Source organism: Crotalus tigris, unplaced genomic scaffold, assembly GCF_016545835.1.
Source record: "Crotalus tigris isolate CLP2741 ecotype Arizona unplaced genomic scaffold, ASM1654583v1 scf7180000018518.1655711, whole genome shotgun sequence".
Taxonomy (NCBI): Eukaryota; Metazoa; Chordata; class Lepidosauria; order Squamata; family Viperidae; genus Crotalus; species Crotalus tigris.
The window spans coordinates 532,024-555,908 of record NW_024097053.1 but is presented as its reverse complement, the minus strand read 5'-3'; the positions used below and the strand labels follow the sequence as shown (position 1 = coordinate 555,908).

At 34.3% G+C, this 23,885-nt stretch overlaps 1 protein-coding gene across 1 annotated transcript in view; it reads right to left on the bottom strand.

Moving 5' to 3' along the window:
• Positions 1-688: 688 nt before the first annotated feature.
• Positions 689-23,885, bottom strand: part of LOC120312546 (serine-rich coiled-coil domain-containing protein 1-like) — a 549,974-nt gene continuing 526,777 nt past the window's right edge. The window contains exon 7 of the mRNA XM_039353388.1: positions 689-1,733. Coding sequence (XP_039209322.1) covers positions 1,257-1,733 — 477 coding nt within the window. The 3' untranslated portion in view covers positions 689-1,256. The remainder of the gene's footprint in view (positions 1,734-23,885) is intronic.

Genomic DNA, 23,885 nt, shown 5'->3' with positions numbered 1-23,885 from the left:
TGAGCCTTGAAAGCTAAATCAAATCTTAAGTGGTTTTAATACTACTTAATTCTATTTTTGGAGCCAAAATAAGAAAAAAACTGTGAAGATATTTGGAGATTTGATTTTAAGGTAATTCGGCTGAATTCTAAATCAAATTAAAATGTTTTTTCAGATTTTTTAAAATGTGATTGTGTGCCCCTAAATCCATTTGGATGATTTAAACACTTCTGCTCATGTGCAAAACCCAATTTTTTTTCTAATCAAATTGAACTGATTCAGTTTGCTGAATCAATGCAAATGTCCAAAGATAACTGGATTGATTTTCCAGTTTGAATCAGCATTTCAAATTAAATTTTATATGATTTTTATAGACCTAGATTTTTGTCTTCTTCTGTTTTTTGTATAAATGAAACTGATATGAAAAGGGCAAAAAACTCCTGATTGATATATATATAAAAGCAAAGCAAAATGAAGGAAAATCCCAAAGACTACAATCATCTTCTTACCCCAATTTTCTCTATCACTTTTAGAGTTCGTTGAATGTGGATGAGAGTCCAACTAGTCATAACAATAATAACTCAGCCATGGGAACCCAAGGTTATTAGGTCCAGAGTTGATAGAAATTTGGCTGGCAGGAGAGATGGGGAGAAAGCCTGCACTTCAAGTTAATTGGGGAATGTGATTTATGACTATTAATTAGGGGAGGGGAATTCAGTTTTTGGCTTCAACTATGTAGTGCCAATACTTTGTTTCTCCAATAAAAGATTCTTTAAGGAAAACAATGCCTCAAAGTTCTTTTGAAGAGATTCATCTATCGGAACCATGACATTGTTACTATTTCTATTCATTCCTCACATTTACATCCACATTAACATTATTAAAAGAACAGAAGTGCTCTTTGATATATTCTTCAGAAATTGTAGGTAATCAAGTGATGGTCAGCAAAAGTAAAAATAGAATGTTGGATCTCTTCTGGATGTTCAGTCAAGATGTCCCATCCATTCAATAGGAAAAGGCAGTTATATCATCAACTTCACTAAATTTGGAATTTACAATCTGGAGAATTCTGGAAAAAAGCCCATTTCAATTACTCATTAAAGTTAACATGCTAGCTCCCCTATCCTTCCCCCACCCAAGTCCTTGTCTTTATTTTACAGGAACAGCTCCAATTTCAGAAACAACTGTTATAAAAAGTAAAACAAATGGGTAGCAGCAGCTGAGAAGAATCAAAGTCAGTTCAATTGTCCACCTGAATAAATATGTGCTGATTCTATTTACCCATCTTGCTGGCCTAAAGTCTGAAGTTCAGATGTGTGAAGATTGTGGTGAAGGAACACGTTTTTCCTGCTGTACATGTGCAAAGAAATTGGTCCTCTTGGGGGCTGCCCAAGCCTTCCTATGAAAGTAGAGTGTTGTCGAGGTTGATCTTTTGGAGTACCAGGAAAAATGGTGCCATTATCAGCCTTGGCTGTTGATTTTGATATGCTTTGCATGACTCCTGCTAAGCCATTGTGGTTAACTTCAGAAGAGAGGGCTTCATAAGAGTCTCTTGTATGCTTGATAGCTTCCACTATTTCTTTTTCCTTCAGGAGGTTGCCGAGACAGACACTTGACAACTGGCAGCTTTTGTTATCACAGGAAGTGGTTTGGTTGCCTGATGAATACTTAAAATGGTCCTCTGTGGGTGTATGTACTGATCTTTTGTCCTTTGTGTTGAGAGTTTGGCTCACCATTTTGTTTAGGTATGTAGCCTGGAGCAAAGGAAACAGAAAAGGGAAGGAGAAAAACATTAGAGAAAGACTCTCTTTTCAGGAAATTTTCTTAGGCCATGCAGAATGTTCCTGTTAAGCTCTGCGGCTAAACAACTGGGTGTATTTTCACCAATTTTGCATTAAAATAAAAAACCTCCTATCTGTAACAGTCCAGTGTTAACTGGCCTTCATAGTTTTTTTTTTTCCTCCTTTCAATGTTTAATTATCATTATTCTATAATTTAAAATGTTAACCCTAATTTAATTTTTAATTTTAATATCCATTTTGATGCAGTTTTTATTGCTTGGGAGCCTCTCTTTGAGGGAGATAAGCAATTTAAAAAATATGAAATATAAATATAAATAAATAAAATAGCAACAAACACCAATATCTGATATTTCCCTACAAATATAAAGAATAGATTCAACTTTAAAAGAAACAAAATCTGGGGTATATTTTTTACCGAACAAAGAATCAATTTATCTACTTCAGATGAATGGAAGCAGTAGTCTTGTAACACCAACTTCATGAATAAATGTAATAATATGTTAATATATTTATCAAATATTCATTCCAAACCACAAGATCTTTCTTATGTTGTTGTTTGGCATTCTTTGGTGCAGTTATATAATTTGAATCTCAATATTCTGTTTCAGAACAGGTATCTAATTTAAAGTACAGTCTGTTCTCAACCTATAATTGTAACTGAGCCTGGAATGATGGTCATAAATTGTGCTGGTTGTAAAGCAGATCATCAAATGATCCACTGAATTTTATGACCTTACCCAGATAGGGACATGCCAACTTATAAGGGTGTTATTTAAAAGGTATGTCATACTGCAATTAACATGTTATGCTTCTCAATTCTTTCTGGAGATAGGAGAAAAACTCACAGATATTACAGTTCTAAAGTCCCAGGCTGTTATATGAGAACCAGGTGTCTTTTGTACTTGTCCCTTTATGTTATTATAATTATTCTCTAATTACCACATTTTCTAATTTGCACCTGTCTATGAATTTGCCTAGGTATGCAAGCACCCAATGAAAACTGAAAACACAGGGATATTTTTTTCTCTTCGTACCTTCAGTCAAGTTCATCAAAATGAAAAAAAAATCAAGTACAAAATACTAACCAGCTTTTTACACTAGAAATTTAACAATATTCAATTTGTTCTGTCAACAAATGTAATAAATTTAACAAGAAAAAAATGATTAATTACACAGAACTATAAAGCATCCTTTAGCAGTGAACTAGCGGATTATCCTGACTAATAAGATAGAGCAGGAAAAGTAGCGATTGGAAGTCCCTTCCAACTTTTGATTTTCTGAAATTGTAACTTACAAAGGAGCAAAGAGAGCATTAAGCAAATGTTGAGGCTATAAGAAGTAGGCTAATCCAGTAAGACCTCCAGTAAGACCTTAATGCTTTCAAGGTGAGTTGGTTTGCAGTATAAAGAGGTTTTCTGTGGATATTGATCCATACGGTTTCACTAGCCAAACAATCAGAACAAATTTAATAGAGCCTTTCCTGACAAATGTTATTAAAAGGTATAAACCTTCCCGAGCTATAGCACATTTCACTTTGCTTTGCAGCATACCAGCTTCCTTTTCTAAATTATGAAAATCCAATTAAACAAATAGAGCCACAAGGGTGGCAAATGAGATATTGCCAGACATACTGACACTCAGCAGTATTACCCAGAAGAGTCACAGCCTTTGTGTAAACCAGGGGTCTTCAAACTTGGCCCTTTTATGACTTGTGGACTTCAACTCCCAGAATTCCTCACTCAACATGCCTGGCTGAGGAATTCTGGGAGTTGAAGTCCACAAGTCATAAAACGGCCAAGTTTGAATACCCCTGGTGTAAACATATAGTAACCAAATATAGTTTGGGCAATGCTGGGCTTCAGGATTTAGTGATTGTAATCTAGACAACAGTTTTCCTATCCCAACTGAAGCTGCCAATTTCAGAGATAAGGTGATCTGTTCCTGTATGCCAGGGGTGTCAAATTGCCAGCCCGTGGGCCAGTTTCATCATACCGGAGCCGCACCCACCCCATTGCTGGCAACGGCGAAAAAGCTCCATCATGACATCGCGAGTTTGACATGTCTGCTGTATGCTATGCAGACTACAAGCAAGTTGGTTCCTTTTTTTATATATAGCTAAGTGTTTTGACTGTTGATAGGTTGAGCCATGAAAGCTTACAAAAATTCAATAAACCACAATGCAGCAAACTATGATTTACTGTGTTGTCTGGACCCAGCTTTTAAGTCATCTGCCCTCCTGATAACTATTGGATAAATGGCAACGATAGAGAGACTAAATGATATTGATAAATGATAAACAACCATGGGCTATATCATCTTTTTTTTTTCTTTTTGCCTCTTAGGGCTGAGAAAGTGTGAATTGCCCAAAGTCACCCAGGTTTTTAGCCTGATGCCTTTGCCAATAGAACAAACTGGCTCTCTATACATAATCTTCACAAATGTACAATATGCAGCTCAGAAACTTTTTAGTGGAGATAAAATCTACACAGACATACCCATGCCCATCACTCTTTTCCACTTTGGGCTAAGTAACATTTTGAAAATTGCAAATGGTAAGAAATAGTAAGCTGAAGGAATGACAACATGAGATAAGGAAAAATAGTTAAATCTAATTCGCACCAAACTATTCACTCTTTGCCTTCATACATTTATATCCTGCTAAATTATCCTTGGGATCCTGTTTAGTGTCGTGGTTACAGGACCAGGCTGAAGACTAGGAGAAATTAGGAGACTATAAAGTGGGAATTCTAATCCCACTTTAGACACAAAGTGAGTTGAGTGACCCTTGGGCCAGTCACTTTCTCCCAGGCCTAGGAAAAAGGCAATGGCAAACCTTGCTAAGAAAATTGTAGGGACTTTCCAGGAAATCCTTGAAAATTAGACCCAATTGATTGTAAGAAAAAAAAATCTGCTTCTTCTTTGCCCAAACACTGCTTCCTTCATTACCTCTATTTGTTGTTATTGTTGTTCTCCATTTAACCATGCCTCTACATTCCTCGTTCCTCTTGACTTACACCAGGGGTGTCAAACTACCAGCCCGCGGGCTGGTTGCATCATGCAGAGGCCATGCCCACACCAGCTCCGGCAATGTGAAAAAAATTGTGATACATCGCAACATATCACGTGATGTGGTGAGTTTGACACCTGTGACCTATACACACTTCCTTTTCATATTTCTGTTATGATATAATATTTATTCTCTTTATACTATAGCAAAGTTGTCTTGATGTATTACGTTTGTACCAATCCATTCTGCACTAATTCATTGTTCATCTATTTCTACACATGTGCTTAAGTAATCCACTGCCACTGCATTCTCCTTACTTTTGTATTTTTTCCATATTAATTTACCCAACTTTCACTTCTTGTCTCTTACACACATTTTCATTTCTTCTGACAAACATTAATTCCTTGTAACAGACAGCATACTACCTATGACGACCTTAACAGCATTTGTAGAGCTTAACATTTCTTCTTCCATTCCCTTATCTTTAGTACACATTCTGTTAAATTCAAATATTCATCCACTACTTCTGTTTTTTTTTTGCTATTTATATACAACCTGCAGTAATTCACTTCACATTCAAACCAATCTACCTTTGACTTTAATGTGTTAATTTTTTCAATTCATATTCATGAATTTATCGGAGTGGAAATCACTTGGTAAATATGGGCAAACCTCACCCCTATTTATACAAAATATATTTATACACTTTATTATATGCTATCTCTAAAGAAAGAAACATGTAATACATTTTCTCAGTCATACATTTATTGTAACTTGCTAAAGAAAAATAATATAGCAACAGTTTGGTTTCCAAATTTTGTGGATGACAATTTCTCATACAGCTTTGATCCAAATTGTGCCAATTACATAAGGTGCTTTATCAAATGAATGCCCGTTACCCTGAGTTGTGGTCCTGACTATCAATGGCTATTAGTGTTGATGGCAGTGTAACTATTTCTGAAAGCCATCTGGGCTGCCTTGTGCAGTTGGTTGGTCATTATCAGAATATACTGCTGGACAATAGCATTTTCCAACTGTCAAGCAAGAACAGAGTCTTCATTCACATGTTACATGAATACCCCCATCCCTCTTTATGTGAGGCACATCCATATTTTATTTTTTTTCTGTTATTCCATATTGCAGTTTTTCCCAAAATGGTTATCAGCCTATGATCTCTTACTTTTCTATGACCCCACAACAATTTGCATGCCAGCAGTTCATACTTTATGAAAGTGGTTCCCAACTTTTCTAAACCCCACACTGCTAGAACGCTTCTGATATATTCTCGCACCCCTTACAAAAATTCGAAATAATGGCAGTGAATTATGCATATACACTATAATTTTGAAAATCCGAGATTAACTTCATTCAGAACTATTGCACCCTTCCTCTTTCTATTAGTTTCCCAGACATAAACTTTTTTTCTTTCCTTTCATTCATTCACTAACGCATACTCTCTACTATTTACTTTCTTACATTTCAATTCACAATCTTCCATATGCCATGGGCATGGCACAGATTGGCCCACACATAAAGACATCTGCTATCATCATAGCTGTGGTCAGCTACCGTAAGGCTCGCACACAATCCTTTTTAGAATTATGTTAAGGCTTGCACATAATTCTGTAGCCATAATAACAAGGTTGAGGGAGAGAAGACTTGAGAATTCCAATCTTTTATCTTATGGACTAGGCTTAAACCTAGAAGTCTCAAATCTCTCTGTTAATTTTTTATATTTCCACACTATATCTTGATGTAGCATCTTGGCAATTCTTGAATCCTGAATATTAGCATATGGGAAGAATAGAGGTCCCATAACTTATGCACTTAACTAACAAATAAAAGGGGTTATAGGAAATAATATTCAAAAATAATAATTAAAAAAACATACAAAGAGCTGCAAATAGAAATAGAAAAACTGTGGCAAAAGAAACAAAGTAACAGGGGGATTGGGTGCAATCCCAAACAACTGGAGCACCACTTGAACACCATCGGCATTGACAAATTCACGATCAGTCAATTGCAAAAGGCAGTTTTACTTGGAACAGCTTATATAATGTGATGACATCTATAACACTTCAAAACATTATTATTTGCCTATCCCAGGTCCTTGAGAAGAACTCAATAAGTGGAAAAAAATGCCAGATCCAGTCTGAATTTCTGGCTGACTATGCAACAAACAATAATAAAAAAAGAAATAATATGTTTTTTTGTCAGAGGAAATCAGCCCCTCCATCCCTTCTCCTTTGTGGAAAATAGAGTCCACAGTATATTGTAATTAATTGAATATTATTTGAAGAATGAAAAGGAAAGGAAAAAATAGAGATTATTTTCAAAAGTCCTTTTTAATGTTAAGTAGCTACATGTGAGAATAATCAGTGATGGAGGAAGTGTCTGTTTAAATCCTACCCAGTAATTTAGAAGAACATCCTGCAGAAAAAAATGCAGGAAAATATCTGAATCTGAGCATATCCCGAGACAATTCTGGCTTGCTGTGATGGAGAAGCATCTGTAATGCAAATAGTTGCCAATTTGCATAAACACACAAAAACTAAATTTGAATAGAGCCAATAATCACCAGAGACAAAATATTAGATTTAGAAACAAATACATAAAAAGATATTACTTATCTTAGTTAACTTTTCTTTATTTCTCTAGAGAACAGAAGACCTTGGAATAGGTATTAGTTCAATGCCAATTTATTAATTGAAAAATAGTTCTGACAAATTCCAAATTTAATAAGAGAATCTTTGCTTTTTATTTCTGCTCCATACCTTAGCATAACACATCTTCTTTAGTCATGCTTTCCAAAAGAGCCCAAATATTTTATCTCTCACAAAAAAAGAGGAACTGAGGAATACTTTTTGCATATGTGCTAAGGATCATAGCAGAAAGGAGATGTTAATGCTAATGTATGAACTGAAAACTGGTTGTGTACTATGATAGCAGGCAGCTTAAGAGGCAGCATAATGTGGAGAAGGTTGTCTTCCTATTCACTAGACATATAACAAAGCTGTGTTTTCTCAATAAAAAAAATTGAGCTTTGTTCTTTTTCTTTTATCTGGGTCTAGCATCTCCATAGGCTTCAAACCTCCAATTATTATTTCCCCAATGCCTGTGCAAACAGGCACAGTGGAAATCTTTTTGTACATTCATTTCAGTTTCATTTAAGTAATCAGATAAAGACATTTGGAAGTAAATTTAGAGAAGCTACCAAAGCTTTTTTTGATCTTCAAAGCTGTAGGTTCAGGGATCCCCCAAAGCTGTGTGCTTGGTACCCTTTCTCTTTTATTGTTCCTTAGCTTCATTAGTAGCTGTTTATTTTGAAAAGTGCTGAGTGAGTCATTGACACATGCTGACTGCAGATGGGGATTTTTTTGTTCAAGAATATCTTTGACAAAACAGCTATAGTGAAAAATATTCCTAGCAAAAGAAAGAGCCAAAGTAAGTCAAATGGGCCAAGTTCACCTCAAGTAAAACTACATGTCAAAATCAAAGCTCCATGTTCATGATGGGAAGAAACATTTAAATTAAGGTTGGAAAACCTGGCTGAAGGAGAAAATTAAAGGAAAGGCTATGAAGATTGTTGCTCATATTATAAATATGCTGCCCTTCATTTAAGTACAATTGCAGATAAAACAACAAAATACAGGATGAAGAAATGAGCAACATGGTATTCAGTAGAATATCACTGTTTGAAGAATTACAACATTGCAAAAGTAAGAATAAGCCAGTTATAATAAGCTACCACAGATGTAAATTTATTGATCAATTTATTTTTCACAGGAGGAATCCAAGGAGAAAGGTAAAGAAAGAAGCTTCTTGGATGAGAAGCAAAACGTTTTCAAAGGAAAAAAACCAAGAAAGTCCAGTTGCTTTTTGGACAAAAGAATCTTTGGCACAAGAGGTCAAAGCCATAAACAGAAATATTTCACTCTGCAGTAGTTTGTGATCTAATGTAACCAACACTAATAATTTTATAGAAAGGAGATAAAAAGGAAAACTGCTCAACCCCTTTCTATATTCATACAATTTTAAACAGCTTTTGTAGCCCTGACAGTTTATGTAACTGCAGATCTAATTTACCAGCACCAGTTTAATTTACCAGTTAAAATCAGCTCAATAGTATGTATCCCATCTGTCAGCATGTCAGCTGCTTAATTTGTACAGTGTCTTGGTTTCATGCCCACCAGCATTCAGTACAGCAAATGATCCAACATAATGTAATTTAGCTAGACTAGGTAATAGTTCCTTATTTTAGTTTGTTAAGACCTGTTCTTGTTTATTGATTTTGGGATGCACCTAAACCATCAGCTGTATTTTTTACAACCTGAATCTGCTTCCATTGATCAACTTCCTTCTGGCAATATCTACCTAGCTTGGAAAACAAAGGTCTCATTCATCCAAATAGCACATAGTAAAGAAGCTTCAGGTGCCCTGAAATAAGGCACAACTGGTAAATTCACCACCTGTAAACTCAGCAGGGTGCTCAATGGTTTAGAACAGGGGTAGGCAGCCTTGGCTCTTTTATGACTCGTTGACTTCAACTCCCAGAATTCCAAATTCTGTACATGAATTTACTTTAATAAGTCCTTTGGGGTGGCTTGACTGTATGTTCTTAGTTAAAGAAATACTAATATTCAAAGAGATTGACACTGTAGCACTAGCTAGACAAATAACAGGAGCTTTTAATATTTATGCCAAAAGTTTAATTCATTTTCTTATTAAAAAAACAAACAGATAACCAGGTATTCTATTATAATCTTTCAATGGACAAGTTTTTGAAACTAATGGGTAAGTTTCTGTGACTTATATTTCTCACTATTTCTCCAATTAACTTTTTTTTTGTATGTCACTGCATTGCAGATTCTCAAAATGCTGAGAAACATTATGTCTTCCTAAGGATTTTCAGTGCAAAATAATAATATTCAGTGCACGGCTGGAAAATTATTTTAACAATGCTGAGTTCTGCCACATAAGAATTTATCAATATCACCACCTTCACTGTGAAATTCTAAATTCTATCTCTGGCATCAGTAAACAATAGTCTGTACTATGGAGAACTGAAAATCAATTTTCACTTGATTTTGGAGAGCCAGTATTTTTCAGGACTATAACGGGCTAAATTTATCAATAATCTCAGGCCCTAGAGACAGATATGTGTGAATATTATAAAACAGCTTCTGATATTCAATCCCAATCAACTTCCATTAATTGTAAATTTCCACTTCAATTTAGCTAGTACTAATGGCGTATCATATAACTGATTTTAAACCACTTTGTGATGTATTTTCCGGATATGGTAATTATATATCACACCCTTCATTTATGTCCTTAAACCCCTCTAGCAAGCATTAATACTGATATGCCCTTATCTATATCAGTCTTCACCCTCTTGGATATCCTTCCAGTTTGTGATTTTGCCCTGCAGGTTGGGGTATACTAGGAGTTGAATTCAGATTGGGAAAAGTTACTCTAAGGATAGTTTTCCATTATCCTGCATTGGACATTATTTTTTTCTCTTAGGTTCACTGTGTGCCCCCTAAAAATAGTGTGACAAACTATTATACTATCAGAAAATGGGAAGAGGCCACATTGGCTTATGCAAAACTAGTTCCTGTGCATAAAACAGTGTTTTCTTTATCCAGTAGCACTCTTCTTATACTAAACAGAGAAAAATGAATAGAAATTGCATATAGGTTTGACAAAGCAGTTCATTTGCTGCCAGCTTAATATGTGGAGGCACCCTTCGTTTTAAACAGGCAGTTCTATTTCACAGTGAAAGCAACATCCTAAAAGAAAGGGTTAGTTGGATGCTGATGCAAGAGCAAAACAAAACAAAAACAAAAAAACACCAACCTTCCAAATTATCTTTTCACTGATTCACTTCTTATGTTTAATGATAAAAAGACTAAGAACAGGGCAAATTGTAAAGAAAAATGAAAATGATCTGGTCATATAATCCTCCTCAAACATTTTTTTAAAGAAAGAATTGAAGGAACATGGATGTTCCAAGCTAAAACAAAACTACAGTTTTCAGAGGGTTTTTTTTCCCGATTAAATTAATGGAGCTACTTATATTCCCTTTTCAGAAATGAGTCCTATAGAAAGAATAGAACTTAATCCCAAGAAAATATACAGGAACTTTTCTGTATTTTAAGTCTTCCAGATTACATTGGATTTTAACTCCCCAAATTCCTATATACATTGCTTACTGGTGTACACCGCTTAGAGAGTGCTTGCACTTAAAGCGGTATATAAGTCTCATAAATAAATAAATAAATAAATAAAATAAACTTACGATAACAGTTGAGACCAAAATTTCTGTGGTTAAGTGAGACATTTGTTAAGTGAGTTTTGCCCCTTTTTATGACATTTCTTGCCACAGTTGTTAAATAAATCACTGCAGTTATTAAATTAGTAACATGGTTGTTAAGTGAATCTGGCTTCTCCATTGACTTTGCTTGTCACAAGGTTGCAAAAGGTGATCATATGATCCCGGGACATTATAACCGTCATAAATATGAACCAGTTGCCAAGCTTCCGAATTTTGATCACATGACCACAGGGATGCTACAACGGTCGTAAATGTGAAAAAAGGCTGTAAGTCACTGTTTTTTAGTGCCATTGTAACTTTGAACATTCACTAAATGAACTGTCGAGGAGCAGTTATAGTTGTCTAGAAACAGATCTAAAGAAATCCAGTTTGGAACAAGCTAGTAGATAAAACTGCAATCTATTTGCAGTATTTTTGTCAATTACAGTTACCCTTCAGTTTTTAATTGCCAAAGCTAAAATGTACTGAGATTTGTTGCTATCTCTTAAAGAAATATAGCAAAAGGAGGGCAGGAATTTATTGAACATCTTCTACTTTAGGTCACAGGTTAAATCACTGGCATTCAGCAGCTGTTTGAAACCTTGGATAGCTTGCTGACTATCAGCAGAGTGAATACTAAACAAGACGGGACAATGATTTGATTCTGTTCAGTATAAAGTAAATTCCTATTAGCTTTATGTAAATTGCAGATATTAAATAAGACAAGAACTCTCATTATCAAGCAGCTGTTAAATAATAATGGTACTGTTGCATGCAAATGTTTCATTTTAGCATTAATTGGAGTCACTACAAGTGGCATTTTTTTATTACCATTAGACCACCTGTAGCACCCTTATGTCAATTGGGGCACATTTTTATTTTTTTTTTTCATCTGGAGAACAAAACTAGGGTGCTTATAGTGCAAAATGAATGCAATAAACTTTGTCATGATTGAAAATATTCTCATTTTTTGCCTTCCTCCAAAAATTGGGCCATGACAGCATTTTGATTTAGGTTTAATCTTTCTCAAATTTCGGATCTATTCGTGTCAGTGATGTCATGTTATCCTGAGTGTTGTTCCTGCAACTTAAAAGAAAAACAGCAAGACAAAATGTAACTTTCAGATTGCAAAGCTTCCTCATTTCTGATTTACAATTTAACAATTATAAACAATTGTAAACTGCCAAGAGTCACTGGGAATCAGGTGGCATATACATTTAATAAATTATTGTCAGTGAAACTATGAATTCAAACAGACAAGCATCAGCCACATAATATCACAGACTTAAGAATTAGCAATGAGAAAGACAGAAAAAAATCTGGATAATGGGAGTCAATTTCTGGACTCAGCAGAAATAACTGGAGAAAATGACAAAATACAAAGAGCAGCAGATAGAAATAGAATGATGGTGCAAAAAGAAAGCAAAGATAGTATCAAGAATGCTAGGTGCCTTGGGTGCAATTGCTAATCAACTGGAGTAGGGGTCTTCAAACTTGGCCCTTTTATGACTTGTGGACTTCAACTCCCAGAATTCCTCAGCCAGCATGCCTGGCTGAGGAATTCTGGGAGTTGAAGCCCACAAGTCATAAAAGGGCCAAAGATCCCTGATCTGGAACAACACATGAATACCACTGGCATTGACAAAATCATCAAGAGTCAATTGCAAAAGGCAGCTTTACTTCAAACAGCTTTCATCCTACAACAATACTTATAACGTCATCAAGCAACATCTGCCTATCCCAGTTCCTTGGGAAGGACTTGATAGATAGATAAAAATGCCAAATCCAATCTGAACTCTGTGATGAAATAGAATGATTACATGGTTATATTTTGAGTGTTTATAATTACTATATTGTTTTAACTGATTATATTCCATTCACAATACCACCATAAATGCCATACAATATGCAGTCATATTTCAGCTTTTCTAAAACTAGGGTTAAATAATTAAATAATAACTGCAGGCTATTAAATGCCAACTATCCAAGAAGTCTATTTCTTAAGATTACCTTGTACTTCAGACCATTTTAGGACAGGCATGCATAGAGGCCCTCTAAAAACTGCTATTAAATTATAACTTGTAATCTGACCAAAGAAGGAATGATTAAACACAGGGGAGATAGTTATACTAGTTGAACTTCATTAACTTTCAATCAATTAACTTTCAATCAAATCAAATTAAAAATGATTCAATTTTAGATTTGTTCCTGTTCTTGCTAACTTCTTTTTATAGGCATCTTCTACTTTCTAGAGCAGGGATCCCCAACCCCTGGTCCATGACCCAGTACTGGGCCATAGCATGCCAGCAACCGGTCCGCACAAACAAGCAAAGCCCCACCCATGGGATGCAGGCTGCACACAAAACCACGCACCTTCCAATCCGCAGAAAAACCCCTTTCCGCGGAACTGGTCCCTGGTGCCCAAAAGGTTGGGGACCTCTGTTCGAGAATAAATCCCCTAGAATGACACTCAAGGGTTGCTTTGAAAGGGGTGGCAAACTAATAAATAAAATAAAGAATAAATAAAATTAGTAACAAATAAATGTGGGCCAGTTGACTTTCAGCCACTTCTCAAAGTTATCCTATTTCATATTTGAATGAGAGAACCTATATGTGCCTGTCTCTGGGATAATTCTATCTTGATATCAGCTTATTTCCAGTCCTATCCCCCATTTCTAATTGCATAATCTATGCAAAAGCTGGACAATCACCATTACTTCCCTCAAGATATATTGTATGAATACTGCAATCAAAAGATATGAAAGTTGATACTCTCACTAGGATTTTCTGCTACACTGCCAGCTACTTGCTTAAAAAGACTTTGGAGAAAATAATTACAATTTGTCTCCCAGCCTTATATATATATCACAGGAGAAGTATCTTAATTGAAAAATAATCTATATTTAATACCGTTCATTTGAATAATAACCTCTACTTAAATGCATTTCATTTGGAAATGAAAGAATCTGCTTTGTAGTTTTAATACTGGACTGAACAAATATCTGTTAGGCTCTCAAGTTTTGAATCAAAAAGAAGTTAAAAGCCATGTCATTAGAGAGTCCTATTAATGTCACATTCCTCATCTGGATAGAAGTGGTTTTTTTTTAATTTCATTTTATAATACCAGCCTCACTAGATTTAAAACTCAATATATATTTATATTTTTCAACGCAGAACACAGGAAACTTCATAAAGAGGATAAAAGTGGGGCAATAGAATGCGTTTGATACTATAAAAATTTCAAATACAAACCTGCATTCACAGGTTTTGGATGTTTAACTTCATTAACTTTGTATGTTTAAGAGTAGCCTTTTTGAGATAGTACAAAATATTTCAAACAATTTGCTGACAATTTGCTTTCCTTTCCTTTCTGGTTTTTCTTTAAATCATTATTCCCTAGGAATTGGGCAGGTACCAGATTCTTCAGGTTCCAGTGCAAAGACCAGCCCAAATCCTGTGGAATTTGATGAATGGTCAATACAATCTTACGCAATGACTATCAATGCTAATGACTCTTCTGCTGCATTCTCTTACCTTCCCTACATTCTTTCCTCCTTTCTAAAGCCAGAGAACTGGATGTTTTAAGGGAACAAGAGCATTTATTTGGGTTTCCTGAGTACTACCAGGTTCTTCAACCTACCGTACCTGATGCTTTTATTTGGCTCTCTTTAATTCAAGCCCTGCTCCTAAATTCTACATCATCTCTTCCTCTGAATTCTCCATTCAGTCTTTATCTCTATCAACATGCACTATGAAAGGTAACACTGGTTGATTTGTATAATTGAGTTAATGCATATTCTTCATTTCAAAAAGTATATTCATAAAGTACAGTAGTTTCACCAATCATACAGTATCATTGCAAGAAAGGCTTCCAATGAGAGTACTGTAATGGCAGATACTCTAATACAGTGGTGGCGAACCTATGACACGGGTGCCAGAGGCAGCACTCAGAGCCCTCTCTGTGGGCACGCACATCGTTGCCCCAGTCCTAGGCCTTTAGCTGGGTTTTATAAAACCTTTTCGCTTTAGGCCTCCGCTGCCATATGCAAAAAAAAAAAAAAAAGGTTCAATCAATTTCAACTTCTCGTGGGAAAAAAAGTTCTTGCAAAGTTGGAATTGATTGATTGAACTTTTTAGTCCTACCCAGTCTGCCGTTACCACTGCAGTCATGCCCACCCATTTGGCCATGCCCACCCATTTGGCCACACCCACCCAATTGGCCACACCCACCTGGCCCTTGACGATGCATAAGTGGGTTTTGGGTTGCAGTTTGGGCACTCAGTCTCTAAAAGGTTCGCCATCATTGCTCTAATATCTTAACTGTCTCACTGCTCTGATGCCTTCTTTATCTACTTGTGCAGAAAGGCAGCACCACAATGATTAATTTGTCAAACATTCATGTTTTGATTGTTTTCCCTTTATAATGCACACAGGGTTCTAGCTGGCCAGTACATGCAAGCTGCCAGTTTTTGGAGGACACTTGAGTGCCTTTCTGGTCTTCAAGATGCTCATTAGTACTCCCTTTTTTACAACTAAATCAGGCCAATGAAATCAGTTCCCTATCACTTTTCTGGAAAAAACCCTCAACTCTTTGCTTTGATTTAAGGATATGCTACACCTTACTTTCAAGTAATCCATTCTGCTTAGCTCAGTCAGTGCAAACTAGGGTACTTGGTCTTATAGAAATTTCTATAAAATTAGCAATATATGTAAGATGATAAACAGATCTTGTTTGTGTTTTTGTGTGTGGACGTCACTGTATAAACTCTTAGTTATAAAGATGCCCATAAAAATATACATGGCATTTTTAAAAAAAAATGCTTTGGGGGAGGGAATGAGTATGTCAGTGCTTGAATTTGGTGACATTAATTTCAGTGGAGAAAAACAAGGTTTTAAAATTTAATTACTACGAAATGTCTTGGCTCATTAATACCACATGTTCCAATGTAGTATATTTTGGCAATATTTTTGAATGTTTCTTCTGACTGCAATATTTTAGGGATTTGTAGTACAATTTATTTTGGAAAGATGGGAAATGAACTGAGAGAAGAAAAGGAAACATCTCTATATAGTATGCTTGTTTATAATGTATCTTCCTATCTATTTCATACTGGCATCTTAATTTTCATAAAGTTTTGTTCCAAAGGATCTTGAAGGTATTTTAGTACAGAATGAAGTGCTGAAGTGAAATTACAGGATAGTGCCTCATGGCAATAAAGGCAGTCCTTGACTTCTGATCACTGATTTAATGACAGTTCTGAGTTAAGATGGCCTTGAAAAAGGTATCTACGACCTGTCCTCAAAGTTGTGATGTTTCAACCCCCCTCCCGCTGATTTACGACCTTCCAAATGGTTTCTGGTAAAGAATGTCAATTGGGAAAGTTGAGTTTGCTTAAAGACCACATCATTTGTTTAATGATTGTGGTGAAAATGGTTGTAAAATTATTTTCGGTAATGTCATAACTACACATGACAGAAATCATGGTCCCAACGATCGTAAGTTAAAGAATATCTGTAATTCCATTTGGGTAGGAATTTCATGTTCTGGATCCAGATAATCCAATACTGATCAATTAAAAGCAGCAAGTGCATGAGATTATAGCTTTGATTTTAACATTTATTTTTCTTCTTCCCTAAAGATTGTGATTTCTGATTATCTTGTACAACAGATGAAAACCACTGGCCTTTAAAGCCTGATTTACTGTGCTTTCTGGTGAATGTGACTACAATTGTTTGCTTGCTTCAGTTTGACTATTCTTATGACTCTCTACTTGCTCAATCTCCTGGTTACCTTATGCAGCTCAAACTGACATATGGCTCCTCTCCCTATTAATATTTCCCACTGCTTTAGTTCATTTTTATTTTTGTTGTTATTATTTCGTGTTCTTTTTATACATTATCTTGGTTTTGGCTTTTGGTTCTTGTGGGTTTATTTATGTGTGTTTTCTCTATTATACTTCAAGTAGGTTTAGAGATCGGTAAATGTCTTGCTTTCTTTTCCCCTTCAAGGTAAGCAGTCAACAGACCTGACTGTTAACAAATACAAGTCTTGTGCTCAATGCCCAGATATCTTAGTGGCGAACACTCACATCCTAAATGTACTTTGGTTGTGACTGGAATTCACCTTCCACATGTTCTTCCTTTCAGTTTCCTTCCAGCCTTCACTTCTTGTTTAAGTATTTACAATAGTTTTATGTGGGGTTTTATGTGTCAAAATATTGAGCTAAGCTACATTTTTCTCCAGCCACAGATTATAAATCCTTTCTTTCAACGTGCATCTGTAGAACCTCTGCATTTCCTTTTCTGATAATGTTCTGATAATGTTCCACCTATTAACTAGGTGGAAAAGTGGAACTTTGACCATCAGGTTCTCCTGACCAGAAGGAAGAATAACTTTTCTTGCATATGCTGAATGATAATCATAGCCATTATTGCTGTTATAGAATGCGAATATTGCCACAACATAATTCTGTATGGCAGAGGATGCTATAATTCAAGTTTACTCTTAAACAAAACTTGGTGAATGGATATGTGCTTGCTGGATGGAGCACTATTTGAATAACAACTCTTTGAAACTTAATCAAGGTTCAACACATCCATTATTGCTATTTTAACAGTTTGACTGCAAAGATTTCATTCAATGCACATTGTGCTTTGAGCTTCTTTGTCACCAGAGAGTAAATGTAATTTTGGAATATAAATTTTGTTTTGGGGACTAAGAATATATTACATTGTATGGATCAAGAATACAAATAAGTAAACTCATTTCCATAGCTTTGTAATCAATCTGCATTGGTCTTCTGGGAAGTTGGTGATGTTTATTTCTGTTTCCCTCAGTGAGCTGCGAAAACAATATTTTGGATTGCTAATAAACCCAACTTGTAAGCAGAAATATTAATTGAACTGTTCTCAATTGTTCTTGTTCATTCAGTGAGCAAAAGAAACAAACTACTTTTGAGTGTATAAAGACTAATATGTGAATCTTTCTGATAGGCAAAAGAGCTTTCAGTATTGAGTCATACATATTGTATCAGAAGAATGCTCTTATTTATCCATCAAAGATGGTTGCATGTCAGGCACAAAGAACCAGGACCATTTGTAAGGCTTCAGCATAGAAGATTTATTCAAGCCCATACACAAGAATCTGGTCAATGAAAGTTCAACACTAAGTTGACACTGATAAGGGTCTATGGAATTCAGGAGAGGTTGGACTTGGAGGAATTGGGGGATTGCAAGGATTCTAAACTAATGATGCGTTTAACTCCCCCCCCCCAGCTTTACCTATTCTCTTCCTACACTGCATTAGTAACAAAATATGAAGCTTTGCAAAAGAAGTTAAAAGGTATAGAAAATTAACTGTACTGAAATGACAATTTAAAATTTGGGGGAAGAAGACATAACTTGGAAAAAAGAGACAATGGTTTCCCCAAAAGCAATTGCTTTGCAACCAATGTCAATTAGGTTGTAAGCATATGAGAATAATGAGTTTCTATCTACAGAATTATACAGTGGTGGGATTCAGCCAGTTCGCAGCACTTTGGCAGAACTGGTAGCTAATTTTTTATTGCCCAGGCCCAGAATGGACTTTCGGAAGCAGCATCCACACAGAGAAACGGTTGTTCACATATTTGAATCCCACCACTGATTTTAATATATAACTTTTAAATTACAATGTTGTATTGTGGCTGGTTAACTGATTGACATATGTATCTAAGAGGAGAAAGATATTTTACAAATTGCAGTTGTGAATCCTGAAGTAGTTTTTCTGAAAGAAACTTACATTCTTCTTGATAAAAGCATGTTTTGGCTATAAAGTAGATGGATCAGATTTGTATAATTGGAAAATGGCCAGAGGGATGGCAATATTAACTAGGGAATCTATAAATCTTATGGTTCAGAAAGAAGTTTTGGACACTGATAGATACCATAAAACATAATTTTGATAGGTAATGATGGAGGCAGCTTGCATATATTGTTATGATCCAGTTAGAGAAAAATGAACACTTTAGACATTGTTTTGTAAATAGTTTTGTTTAGAGGTGGTTGGGGATTTAAACTGAGTCCTTATAAACAGAATGACCTCCATATGGCACAAGCTCTTTGTGTAAACTATTTTTTAATATTTTGATCTATAATTAGCTTAGTTGAGAAGTGCCACATTGGTCCAATTATTTTTTCTGATTATATCATTTAAATAATGCCACTAGCTTTTACTAAAAATATCAAATTAATAGGGAATGTTATATTAATATGTTTTTTGTTTTGTAAATATGTATTTTTTGATTTTTTTTTTTAAAAAATCACATATTTCTTTTAAATAAACAGATAATAATGTGAGGAGCAGCTGTCAGCTGTTCAAATCATCCCTTTGATCTAAGATTATAGTTTACAAGTTTTTATTAAGAAAATTTAGCAAAAAACATAAAGGAAGCTTTGAATATTTATACTAGAAATTATACTTTGGACTCATAAAATGCTCTTAGGTTTGTTAAATTGGGAGCTCATTCTATTATATCATTTAAATTTATTTAGATTAATTAATTAAAGTGTATTGAGAAGATATACTGGGAGTAGGAAGAAAATTGGCAAATTGTTGGCTTTACAGTTAAAACAATTGCAACAAAGGAATATAACACATGTAAAAAGAGAGTTTCATGTGGACAAGGAATAGGAATTAAAATTATTTTTCATTTTATATACTTTAACTCATATTATACATGTGCAATAGGTGGATATCTTTCAAAATGAAATAAGTATTCTAAAGATTTTGTTATCCATTCAAGGGATTCAGTTACATCTCTAAATTTACAGGATGTATTTTTTACGAAGCCTGACAAACTAGAAAGACCCACGGTCAGATTTTTTTTAAAAAAAGAGGAAAACCTGATTGTAATATTATTACAAATATATAATGAATGCTTGGAAGAATGGTACTATCTTCATTGCAGCTTATACAATGGCTATTTTGAAAATGGGATCTCATTAATTGTGCAAGTTATTATCCTTGTTAATTTAAAAGATAAGATTTTTACTACTCCTTTGCCATTAGATTACCTACACACTCTGGTTTTATGAAAGGAAGTCAAGTCTCTGATAACATTAGATTATTTGTAGATATCATTATACTCTGATGATAATGAAATAGGCATAATATCTTTCTTAGGTGCAGAAAATCTTTTCCAAATGATGCAAATAAAACATTTGGAACAAGTTATTAAGAAAAATGTATTTCCATCTTTATTTCTTGAGTATAAATATATTACTCTACGGCTTCCACTAAGGTAATTATCAATTTTTGAATGATGGTCAAAGATCTTTACCTTAGTCTATGATAAAGCACTATGGCAAACATCTTGGATGAACAATAAATTGTAAGAAATCCAATATACAATTGATAAAAAATTTTTTTGCAAATATGTAAAAACTGAATTTGTTCAGATTCTAATTTAAAACCTCAGAATAAGTGTTTCTAGAAAAAAACTTCTCTGGCAGATATATTTCAAGTTGTATAGCACAGATAGGATGTAGAAGAACAGAAAAATGGGCATATTGAGAGATGGTTGAAAATCCATATTAGCCGGCAGAAAGCAATAAGTGTAGTGAATAAGTGAATAAATAACTGAATAAATAAAGTGAATAAGGCTTTAAGATTGTTATATGCACTGAGAGCAATTCTTTTTTAAGTCTATTCGGATATTTTAAAGACATTGAGAAAAGATTGTTCAAGTACCAAGGATCTCCCTTTCGAAACTATAGCTTCTGTGTGAAAATGGAAACTTTAAATTTCTTGACTCCAGATTATTCTATTGAAAGTATGTGTTTTCCTATAATTTATTGGAATGAAAATTATATTATTATGTACCATTGTGGGCTTAACTGGAAAATTACTATTTAGCACCCCTAAATTCCTAGCAAAAATTTGATTATGAATATAGTAGGAATTATTTAGTATTTCTAGCACTGAAGATAATTAGATGTATTTGGGGACTATTGGCAAAGAAATTAAAATTCAATATTCATGGTATATAAAATGATCTTTATTTTAAAATGATGGGATTTTTTTCTCAAAAATGTGGGAGGAAAATTGGATGATACTTATTCATAGAACAATTATTATTGCTGGTTTTTAAATAAATTCCTGAAATTTATTAAGAAATATGAGGAAATTATTTCAATTAAGAAAGAAATAGAGACAGAGAACAATAGATAAAATAAATTATAATGGTAAATTAGTGTATCAGAAGGAATTGATTAAGAAATCTTTTTTAAATTATTATCAAAAATTATATAAGACTACTAATGTACAAATTTTAGATATAAATAAATATTTAAGGGAGGCTAACTTTCCTAAATTGACAGAAGATCAGAAGCAAGAAATTAATTGTCCAATTACTAATGAGGAAATTGTGACAGTTATTAAGCAATTAAAATTAGGCAAAGCGCCAGGTACGGATGGTTTGACACCTATTTATTATAAAACTTTAGTAAAAGAGATGATTCAACCTTTAGGTGAGCTTTTTAATAACATATTGCAGGGTTCAGAGATGCCTCCGTCATGGCGCAGTGCTTTCATATCCTTGATTGCAAAAGAGGACCAAGATCTTACTTTACCAAAGAATTATAGACCTATATCTCTTTTAAATGTAGACTATAAGATCTTTGCAAAAATTTTAGCTAATAGGCTTATGATGGTTGTGCATCAGCTTATACATAAGGACCAATCGGGTTTTATAACTGGCAGGTACATGAAAAATAATGTTAGACAAATTATTAATATATTAGAATATTTAAATAAGAACAACCAAGTCCCTGCAGGGCTGATATTTTTAGATGCTGAAAAAGCTTTTGATCAACTGAACTGGCATTTTATGTTAAGAGCAATTGAGGAGATGAATTTTGGAGAAAAAATATTACAAGCTCTTACTGCTATATATCAAAAACAAACGGCACAACTTATTGTTAATGGGGGTTTGTCAGAGGTTTTTACAATAGAAAAAGGTACTAGACAGGGATGTCCTTTGTCACCGTTGCTGTTTGTTTTAACATTGGAAATTTTGTTGATTAAAATCCGAGAGTCGCAGGAAATAAGAGGAATAGAAGTTAACAAAAAGAATATAAGTTAAGAGCTTTTGCAGATGACTTGGTGGTTACTTTGTCTCAACCTACTTATTCTGTAGTGAAGTTATTACAGCTGATATATCAATATGGATTAGTTTCGGGTTTCAAAATTAATAATAATAAGACTAAAATATTATCTAAAAATATGACTACTTGTGATAAACAGATTTTGGCTAATTTGACTGGTTTTGAAATTGTTGATAAGATAAAATATCTGGGGGTTATTTTATCTGTTTCTAATGTAAAATTGTTTAAGAATAACTATGAAAGGTTGTGGGTCAGGGTACAAAAAGACTTGAAAAATTGGGAGAACTTACAGCTATCTCTCATGGGAAGAATTGCAGTGATTAAAATGAATGTCCTGCCAAAATTTCTCTTTTTACTTCAAATATTAGCTATTTTAAAGAATGAGGTTAATTTAAATGAATGGCAGAAAGGCATTAATAAATTTATTTGGGCAAGGAAAAAACCAAGGGTAAAGTTTAAAATTATGCAGGACTTCCGTGAGAGAGGTGGACTCAAGGTACCGAATTTGAAATTATATTATGATGCTGTGGTCTTAACATTAATTAGTGATTGGGTAAATTTAACAAATTCAGAGATACTCCATTTGGAGGGATGGGATTTACTTTTTGGTTGGCATGCCTATTTAATATTTAATAAAAAAGTGGATTGGGCCTTTAAATCTCTTATTATAAGGATCTCTTTACTTAGGATTTGGAGGAAATATTATAAAAGTGATTTTAAAATACCATTATGGGCTATACCTTGGCATGCGATAGAGGGGATAAAGAGAGGTGTTAAAATGGATACGGTGTCTTATACACAATTACTTAGATGGGATGGTAAAAATTGGCAGTTAAAATCTTTGGAAGACCTAGCACATGAAAATATTACCTATTCTTGGTTTCAATATAGACAATTAGTAGATAGATGGAAGACGGACCGTAATTTAGGCCTGCTTAGAGAAGATGAAAATCTTTTTAAGCAAGTAAAGGATCAAAGACAAACTCACATTAAGAGAATTTAGGGGTGCTAGTGGAAATGGATTCAGAATCAGAATTAATTAAAGACTGTATGATTAAATGGGCGCAGAATTTTGGTGAACCAGTTCTACTGGATACCTGGGAAACTATCTGGGTGAGAAATGTTAAGTTTACACAAGCCCAGAACTTAAGGGAGAATTTTTATAAAATGTTTTACAGATGGCACCTTGATCCACAAAAGATGTCTTTTATGTATCCTGACTTACAGCCTAAATGTTGGAGATGTGGCTGCCTGGATGCCACTTATTATCATATTTGGTGGTCGTGTAAAAATATAAAAGCTTTCTGGATTAAGATATGGTGGAACATTCAGAGAATTTTTAGAAAGAGGGTAAAATTTACTCCACAATTGTTTTTGCTTGGTATTGTTACTGATTGTGATGCTAAGGAGGTTATATTGATGCTGAATCTGATTACAGCCGCAAGGCTGTTAGTAGGTCAATACTGGAAGAAGGAATCTTTGCCTACTTTGCAAGAGTGTTTTTTTAAAGTATCTTACTTGGCGAAAATGGCAAAGATTTCGGCTTTCTTAAAAGAGCAAACGCAAGAGAAATTTTTTGCTGTATGGGAAAAATGGATAAATTTCATACAATTTAAACTGGATTTGAAAAAAATAT